This window comes from Ischnura elegans, chromosome 9, assembly GCF_921293095.1.
Source record: "Ischnura elegans chromosome 9, ioIscEleg1.1, whole genome shotgun sequence".
NCBI lineage: Eukaryota > Metazoa > Arthropoda > Insecta > Odonata > Coenagrionidae > Ischnura > Ischnura elegans.
Genome location: NC_060254.1, coordinates 76981449 through 76993625, shown reverse-complemented (window position 1 = coordinate 76993625; position 12177 = coordinate 76981449). Strand labels below are relative to the sequence as shown.

At 35.3% G+C, this 12177-nt stretch overlaps 1 protein-coding gene across 3 annotated transcripts in view; it reads left to right on the top strand.

The window, feature by feature from the left end:
* The window catches only part of LOC124165083 (vacuolar protein sorting-associated protein 13C-like), a 109939-nt gene that overhangs the window by 73964 nt on the left and 23798 nt on the right, over positions 1-12177 (top strand). For all 3 annotated transcript variants that reach the window (XM_046542349.1, XM_046542347.1, XM_046542346.1), the window contains exons 50-55: positions 187-333; positions 1080-1202; positions 2702-2929; positions 3205-3387; positions 4397-4576; positions 8165-8299. In XM_046542349.1, coding sequence (XP_046398305.1) covers positions 187-333; positions 1080-1202; positions 2702-2929; positions 3205-3387; positions 4397-4576; positions 8165-8299 — 996 coding nt within the window. The remainder of the gene's footprint in view (positions 1-186; positions 334-1079; positions 1203-2701; positions 2930-3204; positions 3388-4396; positions 4577-8164; positions 8300-12177) is intronic.

The window sequence follows — 12177 nt, the reverse complement described above, 5'->3', positions numbered from 1 at the left end:
TGTTCTCTAGGTTTTCCCTTTGTAAAGGCCTTAAATACACTTTTTGGGGTGGTGAAGAGTAATAAAAAGAATGAAATGAAATAGTATATTGTGTGGATGTAACTTTTCCTTGAATGGTAGGTTATTGACATGATAAGTGAAACTCTGACAGTTTTTGGTGCGATGATGTTTTCATTTTATTCATAGGGTGCCCTAGTTGTTGATGTGAAAGGCGGTGGTGATCAACCTTTTACAATCTCTCTCCAAAACTATTGCGTTGGAGATGCTCCTGTTAGAGTGGATAACTTGTGTGAAGACTTATTCCTGAAAGTACACCAGGAAGACTTAGGCCAGGTGGGTACATACACTATCATTAGCCATCTAAAAAATCTAAATTTGTCATAGTAAGACTATCATGTTCTTTATTTAGTTTAGGTAGAGAGTGAATTTCTGTGTTTTCTTCACTGGATCATTGTATTATTACTGCAAGAATAAATATGTATGCATGTCTACCAGGACCAGAACTAGGAGTTTTGTCAGGGGGGGCAAAGATCACTTTGCTGCCCCCTCCCTTGATCCCCCCTTGCTGCTTCCCCCTCCTTATCCCCCCACCATGGCTACAATTTTATAAATTCATAACCTCTTTTTTGAGATGCAGTTGTTATTCACCTCATGTTTTGCCATCAAGAAGTGTTACTAATATTATATTTGAATAATTTACAAATAAATAATTATTGTTATTTATCTTATTAGAAAAATTAAGTTATTCTTTAAATAAACTTATCAAATTTTGCCACGCCCTGACATCTGCCTCCCAACGCACATGTCCCCTCTGTCCCACCCTAGTTCCGGCCCTGATTTCTACTCACATATGCTATGCAAATGCCTTTATAAACATGTTTGCAAATGAGGCTTTGTTACATGTAGCTGGAAAAGAGTATCCTACAATATTTTACCAAATAAGTGATGAAATTGAGACTCCATTCAAGTGGATAGCATTAAATAATCGAAAACTGAATGCTAAAAAATTTACAGTAATGTCAAAAAATTTATGGTGGCTAGACTTAATAGTTTTCTCTTTTTTATTTAACAATTTGCAGGTTGCCCTTTTAAGCCCTTACCAATCAATGCTGTACACTTGGGATGATCCAACGAAAGGACGCTCTCTAATATGGAATGTTTATAATAGAAAGGCCCGTGGATTCAATGCTGAAATATGGAAGGTGAGGAAAAAATAGCATTCATTTCCTTTCAAAATATTGATGTAAAACATGCATTCTTAGTGTCTTTGTGTAAAAAATTAGAAATGGGAAAGGTTAAAAAAAGACTAATATTGATAATAATGTGCGAAGTGGTATCACAGAAAGTAGAAGTTAGATGTACTAGATGTTAGATGTTGTAGATTGAGAATTATAACAGTTCTATCTCCCGAATGAGTGAGACAGACCCTCTGCTGGTTTTCAATGCATTCGTAATATGTGAGAAATAGCTTAAAACTATCATTACTTTGTAATATTGGATACATTGTACAAACAACTGTCTTTCCATGACTACAAATTGATGCTCAATGCATATACTTGTATCTCAATTTTATCTATCCTAAAATACATTCCCGATAGTTAACCGAGGATATCCAACCTTGGCTGCCCAATCCTATGGGGAAATATATCCAAATGATTTGTAAATGATCAACATTCATGCATAGCTGTTGTACCAAATTGTGGTGATGATTTTTTGTATTAAATTTGAATTGGTAATGCATATACATAGGCATCAGCTGCAGTGACTATCGTTAGAAATTTTTAGCCTAAATCTTTACTCATCATTATTGATTTTTACTTAATTTTCTCAAAGGTACTATTCATTCGCTTTTTATTATATAGTGATTGGATTTGTCTTGTCATAGACTTTGAAGAGAAACAATCACATACAATAATATGGGAGAACAGGATAAAGTGAGGAAAAGCAAAGGGGTGGCTACATCTTCGAAATCAAATAGAAAATTTGAATTATAAACTATTAATTTTCTTTTTTGCAAAATAGTAAATTAATTATGTTTCTCAATTCAAGGCCTTCATAATGAGCCATTTTATGAACTTTTATTTTCCTTATTGATGGAGATATGGTGCCTAATGCAAGGAGCTAGATGCCCTGTGGCGTAGGCCAGCGTTACACCTTAGCACAAAAATTTTTTTTCCTTCTTAAATGAATTATTATCTCTAACAATTTTTTTCAACTTGTGGAAGGAGGTTTTTATCTATGACATCTAGAAAAATTAAAGAATTCAAAGGGAGAGCTACGTCGTTAAAAATTGGATTTTTTAATTTTGTAAACAATACTGTATTGTTTTAATTTCATAAGACAAACTATTAATAATCTTTTATAATTCAAGATCTTTAAAATGAGACATTGCATGCTTTTATGTCTTCTTTATTTGCATAAACATGATGTCTGATGCAAAAATGCTTTAATAAATTTGGCCTTTTATAATATGCTTTGGCATATCATGTATACCATTGTATGCATTTCAAAAAGACTTTTTTGTTTTCCAAAAAACTGAAAACGATTTGCCAGTTCAAATTGGTGAATTCATGAGCAAACACCTGGTTGAATTTAGGTGGTATGATCCACATATATTCTGTACATCATAGTAGTCACAATAGAATTTTATCATGAACTTTATGGCTTTCCCATTTTTCCTTAATAAATTTTATGCCAACAGGATGGATTTGGGCAAGAAAGAGTCAGTTTTCATACAATTCGCCAGCAGCAACCTGTTGGAGGTATGGTACCAAATGCCACCGTTACTTCCAAACTTTCAGCTAGTTTTAAACGATTATCTCCAAAATCACCTGTCCAAGGAGGAACCAAGGATGAAAATTTGGTTGTACTTGGAAGCAGTAGTAGTGGTGATGATACCGAATCTGGTGAAGATTCCACTAAGCCTCAGGTAATTTTTTCCATGATCTTGTATGACACGTAAAACCAACTCAAAAAGCCAGCTTTTTTCAGCCATTATTTTGTGATGCACTAAATTCCAGCTGTTGCAAGTATTAAGAAATTATTTTATCACTAAATCTCAGCTGCTTCTTGGTCACTATCATGAAGGTGGATAATTTTATCATTAGTGTCCTCATTCTCATAATTAATTTGTGCCTTATGATTGCATCGTAGCTTAGTGGTCATGTCTGGCACTAAAAGTATTTCATAATGCATATTTTTCAGATATTGAAGAAAACTCGAAAGGATAAAGTGACAGTTTACTGGGTGAGCTATTTGGATGATCACCAAAGAGTGTACCTTTTTACTCAAGATGAAAGGATAGCTGCACAAGCGAGGAGCAGGATAGATGCTGAGAAAAGTCACCTTGAAGTCTTCCTTTCCTTAAACAGCATAGGTGTATCTCTGGTAAGTTCATTTTTTTTCTGTAAAAGAGGATGTCTGTTTGTTTGTCTGTTCGCTATACGTTTCCATACTGATGCACGGATTTGGACCAAAGTTGGTACATACGTGCATCTCATACTCCCTAAGCCCATAGTGCTACTTTCAGTTGCATCTGACTCATTGTTATGCCACATCATACAAATTTTGTGACATCCTGCCGGTTAGGCACACCAATTGAAACGTTCAAAGGGAAAATATTACTCAAAGGATACCACACTTAACTATTAACCCTCACAATGTACACCTTTTTGCTGGTGTAAACACTTTCACTGGACGTTTTTGGTCTATGCATAAATGGACCCACATAACAATTAACCTTGTCGAGCGGGGTGGGCTTAGTTTCAAGATTTGCATTTTCATAAAGTCTTCTTCATTCCACCTCAATTTCAATTTCATTTAAAAGCTTGGGAATCATTAACTTTGATAGACTGCACCTGATACTCAGCACTACTTTTTACCATTAAGGAATTTATGAGCATGAGTGTATTAACATTTCCATTAAAATTTTCTATCATCTATGTCTTATTCCAAATGCAATTAATTCTTGGGTAAAGACTAGCAGCTAAGAGTTAAGTAAAGTTATATAAAAAGCTGTAGCCTATTTATTTCAGTATTATCAGTTTCGAGAGTGTGAATTTCATTTATGGTGGGTATTTTGTGGCAATTTCGTGACAGTTGTCTTTCGGTCTTGTCCGTCATCGAGGAATTTTTTCTCATCAATGACTTACTGCCTTCTGCCTAAGATTAAAAAAAACATAAATTGAACTGAGAAAGGTATACAAGAAGTGATAAATAATATTTTCTCTTAATAATTTCTATCATATGGTAAACAAAGGTTTTCATTAAAATATACATATATGCATTTTTTACTATTTTATTTTTATGCCCCAAATGTAATGATCTCTTTTATGATTTGAGCATATGAACAAATTCAATTGAATGTTACATAATAATGCTGAAAACTTTCTTCCAGGCAACTGAAAGTGCTGGTCATGTAAAAGAGGTGGCATATGCTAGCATTGTTGATTCAGCTCCTTTGTGGGAGGTGTTTGTGTCTCATCGTTGGAAACTTCTTCCTTTAGAGCTTGCAACTTGGATTGAAGAACGTTGGTCTACCGATTCAAAACGTGCACAAATGAGGGATTATGTCAATGTGAGTTATCATGATATTTAATAGTGTTCGTATAAAAAAGTATGTTTTTCATTTGGTAACCTATTTGTCTAATATGAAATGCTTTCAAATTTTTGTGAAGTGTACCAATGCTAGTTAGTGTTTGGGACATATTTTTTTTCATTTTCATTAAAATTACTATCGATTAATAGATATTATGAATGATTGATTATTCAAACCTATAAGGAGGCATCCATTAATTGCATAATGCATTTAGGCGGGGATTCTCACCCAATCTCAGATGGGGAAGAAGGGGAGTCCTGCCACGTATGAAAAAAAAATTTTACCGCAAGAAACTGTGTAAAATTGCAAGAAAACCGGGAAGAATTGAGCGAAAAATGTGTTTCTCTGTTAAAAGAAAGCAGACTCCCGATTATCTGGCTGCGGTTTATCCAGGTTGCTGATTATCTGTGCATGATTTTCACTCTCGCTCAATTTTTTCCGTGACCTTTATAAAAAAATAAAATCGGACGCAAAATCATCGGAATTACTGCATTAATGCAAGGATATGCTGGGCTTATTGAATCCTCCGTTAGAATCCTCTTCGTAAAACGGAAGCGATCGCATGCTGGCTGCATTCACGGGAGCTCCGTGTTCCTGTTTTCTAAGCCTCACAGTGCGCTACCGCACTCCATGATCACAGATACACATCCCACAGCAGTTGCAATGCGGGCAACTTGTGTGAGATGCGACTATGTGGGGTGGTGCCTGACAGTGTAGTTTCCGATGTCGAGCAGTGGTTTTGAAGCATTCGTGCAAACCACTTTTCTGTATCCATGATCACACAGCCACGGATGTGTGGTTTTCGAAACCAGGTCTTACATGGAGCATTAATAATAATAATAATAATAACCTTTATTTGCCCAGCGGACACTGAACACAGTAAAAAATACATGAGTTGAGTGTATAGGACACGTCATATACATATAAATGTTGCAGACAATAATAAGATAAAATACACAAGTGTATGGCACCATAATTTGACCAAAAGAAGTTAATAAAGTACATAAAATTTATTCCATATTAAATATAATTATTTTTTCCCCAAAAATTCCTTTACGGAATAAAACTGTTCTTTCCTTAAAAACGTTATTAATTTCCTTTTGAACAGGACTGGGTCCATTTCGTACTTAAAATCAGTAGGGAGCCTGTTCAGCACAAGAAGGCCCATGGATTTAGGCCCCAAGGATGCATTTAAAGTCCTGCAATATGTTTGATGCAGATCTCTACAGGCTCTAGTTTGGTGTGAATGAACATTGTCATTAGACATATAATTAAATAAATTTCTTTTAGCAAACATGCTTACAACATAAATGTAAATGCATGGAACTGTCAAAATATTTAACCTTTTGAAAAAGGAAAGACAAGGTGCATTAAAAGGAGCATTACATATTAATCGTATTATACATTTTTGAGCTTTGAAAATTGAATCAGAATGGGTGGAAGAACCCCAGAACAGAATACTATAGATAATTAAAGAATAAAATTCTCCGTAATAAATTGAGAGTAAAATATCAAGGCTTACAGTTTTCCTGATACTTCTGATAAGGAAGCAAATAGAGTTCAACCTGTTACGAAGATTGCATATATGTTCGTCCCATGACACATTTTTATTTAAAACAACTCCGAGAAACTTGGAACTAGAAATCTGGGGTATGCGTGATCCCCCTAGATCAATGGTCAATAAAGCAGGGGGTTTATTTTTATTGGAAAAGTATATAAGTCCAGACTTGTCAGGATTGAGTTTCAAAAGATTTTGTGTACACCATTCACACAGGAGTTCAGAAACTCTAGATGCCCTCAAGGACAAATTGTTTAACGATGGTGCTGATACAATTACATTAGTATCATCAGCATATAAAATTGGCTCAACTCCTTGAACCGTCTGCAAAATTTTTGGCAGATCATTAATGTAAAGTAAAAATAGGATAGGGCCCAGGACTGAGCCTTGGGGTACGCCTAATGTAACTTCTTTACTGGGAGAAATAAAATTAGTGCCATTCTTTGATAAAATAACCTGTTGATGCCTTGCACTGAGGTAAGATTTTATCCAGTTATAAGGGATACCTCGAATACCATAGTGTCCTAATTTGGACAAGAGTAACTGATGATTGACTAGGTCAAAAGCCTTGGAAAAATCAAAAAATAGCCCCAAGGTTTCGATTCTGTTATCAAGATTTGAAAGTATTAAATTTACCAAATGATAGGTGGCTGTAGATGTAGATCTGCTTTTCCTAAAACCATTCTGTGAGCCAGACAAAAGGTTGGAAAATTCAAGAAATGATACAAGTCGATTATGGAAGACCTTTTCAAATAGTTTCCCTATCTGATTTAGTAAGGATATTGGACGATAAGAATTCATATCCTGTTCGCTACCTTTGCCTTTATATAGTGGTACAACTTTGGCAGATTTAATGGCATCAGGAAAAACTCCAAGTTGTAAGGATTTGTTAATTAAAAAAAGTATATGTTCCTTGATAGAATTAGCTGATTTTTTTATCACAATGCCTGGGATGCCATCTATACCAGGACTACTTTTGTTAGGAATTTTTTTAATGATGTTCATCAGTTCCAATTCAGAGCAAGGGAACAGGTACAAAGAATTAGGCAGGCTTGGGTTTAAAGAATGATTGACAGGAAGTGAAGTATTTGTAGTAGTCTGGTGGGACAAATAAAACTCATTTAAGTTAGATGCCATTTGAAAATAGTCAGAAATAATATTACCAGTGGAGTCCAGTAATTTGAAATCATGATGATCATTAATAGAACTCTTAGCTTCCTTTATGATCTTCCAAATTTCTTTAGATTTATTATCGGCATTAAGAATTCTACAGTTGTTAAATGTTTTCTTAGCCAATTGTAACTTTTGACGGTACATTTTTTTAAATGTTCTATACTCCAAGCAATCAATTGAGTTATATTTATTTTTATAATCTCATGTGAGATTAGAAGGAGGGAGAAGGGGGTTGAGCCGAATCTGACGATATCTCACTGAAAGGATTGGTGGGGTCCAAAAATAGCGTAAATCACCTCTGGTAATTAATGGATACCCCCTAATGCTTTACTTTTAAAGTGCTGTCTTTGTTGCTTATATGAATCACTAAAGATCTTTTTGGTGAGTAAAGTTGCTTGCCATGTAGCAGTGGTGCATTTTGCTTCCAACTGCCCATATTCATCTTTCCAGTCATAAATTTTTCAGTTTCTTACAAAATAAAAAATATTAATGTTAATTTCTTAATTATGAGACAGTGCAGGTCAATGAAATTACATCTTTCTTGTGAATATATTTTTCATGGCCCAAATATTGCATATTGCCAACCACTGATGTAGATCCAAAATTGATTACCTAGACCTATAACCACCATGTGATGAAATTCTGTATGATTGTTATGCTTTTTAGCATTGATATTACAAATTTATCTGTCTCTAAGTGATGAGATATTTTTTTAAACATGTAAGTGTAATTTTAAAGATTTTCTTGATGTTTTAAATTTTAAAAAGTTTATTATCACTTTTTTGCATTATTATTATCAGTTTCTTGTATTCTGAAATTTCTTCTCATTCTTACAGGTGGATTTTGAGAAAATGCAAATGACAAAACCATTTTATGGAGAGCTCCGTAGAAGGCATTATCCTGGTTTATGGGTTCAGTACAGGAAGTCTGAAAACCAAAGCTACCTCCATTTTAAAGTTCATAGGTTTCAGGTAAACTGAGAGTGCTACGATGTAATAATGGCAAAAACATCATTATTGCTCCCTTTTTTTATTTTCTTGTATTGTCAATTTAAATTTTCTTCTCATTCATAGATTTTTAGTTATGATAGCTGTGTATGAGGTCTCGTGAAATTTATTAATAGTAAGGTATTTGGGCATTTAACTCAATCCTTTTTCATATTCTCCCTTTTTCAGAGAGAGCAGACTTCCTTTTCATTCCTAAGCGTGAATTCCAATTTATAATTGAAAAACTACAGGATTTGTCCTATGTGTGCACATCTTTTAATTAATATGGCATGGCTAAATAATTTCAAGGATACACAATGTACAGGCGGTCCTCGACTTTCGTACACTCGACTTTCGTAAAATTCGCACTTTCGTACATTCAAAATTGACACCTTTTACTCGACTTTCGTACGCTAAATTCGGACTTTCGGACGCTGGTCCGTAATTTTTTTAAAATTCCCGCCATATTTATTGCGCATCCCAACATTCAATTGTTTCAAATTGCAGTATCGGCAGTATATATGCGAACAATATGAACGTATATAATGAAGGAAATTGTTGGTAATTGACTCTGATTTAGGTGATTTATTTGGGAGAGAGACTGCCTGCTATAGGCTCCTTTATCAAGAGAAGAGGAAAGCCTTCATTGAAGATATTTTTCAAAAGAAGTTGACTAGACATCATCGAATAGCTTTCAATAAAACTAGTAAGACCTTCTTTTTAATTGTTTTTTCGTTTGAGTGCTGTTTAATTCATGTAAACCTTCAGCAACGATATTGCACGAAATATCACCCGAATTCCGTTTGTATTTTGTCTTTTTTGAATAACATGCGGAATATACGCGATCACGAATGTCACCTGCCAAATGTCGAATTTTAGTGTAAAAATTAGACGGTATCCAGAGTGCGGGTTCAACGAATACATTTTTTTTATGCTACTTGATATGTCCTTTTATTTATAGTGGACGTAATAAGTGGAATGTCAACTTAAACGCCAAGAGGAAGTTACACTCGATAGCCAACGGAGTTCTTGTTTTTTAAACTTATATTTGCATTTTCTGCGTATTTTCGAAATAAATTAGATGATTTGAGGAGTTTTATTAATATATTATTTAAATTAAGTCAATTGAAATGAATTCCGTGAAAAAAAAGGTTTTAGTACGTAAATTCCGCTCTTTTGGAACGTAACCCCTAATTACCCAGTAAACACGTATGACTCATGCATGAGGTCATAAAGAAGTCTGACGAATTTGTAGGACTCCTACAAAAGAGTCCCAAATGGCCTCATAATGTCGTCTCCGTGAGGTCATATGCACTCGTATGGGAATTCTTTTCGCGGTCTCACACGACTCTGAAGGAGCTCAGTCAAGAGGTCTTATAGGACTCCTATAACAGTTCCAATATGATATTGGCGCAAATGTGGCGCCTCCACGTGTGTGATAATGGAACTACCTGGAGAACCAGAAAAATTACCCACTTCGTAATAATTCCGATAGATGGCTTTGAAATAGCCTACAAAAACGCCGGGGCCCCTACCAGCCCATTAATTAAGATTTCAAAATACTTTACGCATCTTTATTTAAGAAAATTCTCCGATGACATAAGTACCCGACGTATCCAATTACAATAAAGCAAAATAATACATTTAATGAGAACCATAGGTGGAAGTACGGCAGAAAAACACAATGGAATAGACAACTTCATGATATTTATAAATTTATTCTTCATAATATTAAGTCAATAAACAAACATCACGAGTTTTTGTATTCTTCCTCTCTGCATACTTTACGCGGTCTCCGCTTGATACAGCCACTGCCTCTCCACTCTCTCCAAGGCGACACTATACTTGCTGATGTCGGGTTCCATTTCATAAGAGAGGCTGCAAAAAACATTGAACTTAAGTTTGTTGAGAGTTATAATTGATAACATGATAACATCAAATAAACCAGATAAAGACTATTTATCTCATTAGCAGTCCCTAAATACTCCCAGGGCCGGTTTTAGCACCGAAGATGACCGTTTTAACTTGGTTAATTTTAGGAGTAACCGAATTAGTGAACTACTTTTGATTAACTCTTACACTTAATATCATTCCTATTGCATTAGAATGCTCTTAGAAGTTAATTTAAATATATGGTGAACGTTATTTCCATGCTTTATCGTTCCATAAGTTACATTACGAAGTGAAATCAAGCAAATTATAAATCGGTTAGCACTTTTGCTTGTTTACGTCATGATTTTGAGAACTGAGAAGTTTATAAACTTCAATGATCTTAGGGAAAACTGTTTTGTGAACCCGAAATAATAAAAACATTGCTTGAACACGTACTACATATGATCGAGATAGTGTATATTAGCGGAGATAATTTAAAATGCGATAACAGCAAATTTATAAGGATACGATGAATGAATGAAATGAAACATGAACAACAACAAAGGCACATTACAAAACGTGTTCCACCTAAATATTTTACATGGATATATTTACCGATAATCAATGATAAGCATGAACTTAACCAGCTTTGAAAATAGTTTAATTAATGGATTTTCTCATTAACAAGTGGATAAAGAATCGGACACATAAAATCATTGAAACTTACCTTCCAAGTCTCCGTGCACATAACACATCGTGATGTCCACAAGGTTCGTGCCGATCTCAGATCCGATGAAATCCTGATTCACGTTCGTAGACACAAGGAAAAACACGAGCAAGAACTAGGCCATGGAGTACACACGATATTAATCATAAACTAGACGTCTGAGCTCAAGGCAGTAGAATAACACGACAACACAATGGCGGACGTAGCGGAAAGTGGAAGTGTCAGCTTTTTTAATAGAATCGGAGGGAGAAGTTTACGAACCCATCTCTTAATATAAAGAGTTAATTGAAGGAAGAAAAAATATTATACACGCAGAAATATATAATTACGATTGAAATTATAATTCATTAACATATACATGACTTGATTTTCAGGCCTCATGTGTGTGTGTGATCTTGAAGACCCCATGAAGTGTGAGGTCTTCAAGACTTCATGAAGTATGCGGTCTTAAAGACATCATTCATGTGACCTCATGAAGTGTGAGGTCTTAAAGGCCCTTTCATGTCTCTTAATGTGGAATCTTAAAGGAGTCCAACGTATGAGTTCATATAAGACCTCATTACGAATACTGTGTTGACTGGGTAGTATGGAAGTCAATGGTTCGACTTTCGTACAAGTTTTCGGGAACGCATTGTGTACGAAAGTCGGGGACCGCCTGTATAGTAATCATGGAATCCAAATATGGCTAGTTCAAAGTATACCGGGACTAGCCGCGGTGATAACTTTTACGGGAGTCACCCGCAATGCACAATCGTGCGAAAGATCCACAGAGAAAAAATCATTCGCCTTGACCGGGACACCTCTTTGTGTTCTATGTCCGGGCCTGCTCTCCGGCTGTGGCGCTGTGCGCACGATTTGGACTGCTTGTGGCATCATATGCTCAGCAGTCCAGCAACATCTTGTCCTGTAGTGTCCGAAAACATCCACAGGGAAGAATGACGCCTCGGTAGCTTAACTGGCTAAAGCACTCGACCGGAAATCGGGGGATCCGGGTTCGAATCCCGGTCAAGGCGAATGATTTTTTCTCTGTGGATCTTTCGCACTCCAAATATGGCGTTCATCAAAGAATAAGAAATTTTTTGTCGATCCAACAAAGAGACAATAGCAAAGCTGCATGGCACATTCAGTTGTCCAATATGATAATAAATAGTATTAATGCTCAAAATTAGAACTTATCAGTTATAGTTTGGATTTATATGTACTCAGTTCTCTAAAATGCCCTATTATTATCAAATGCCTGTGTAAATACAGTCAACCCTCTATT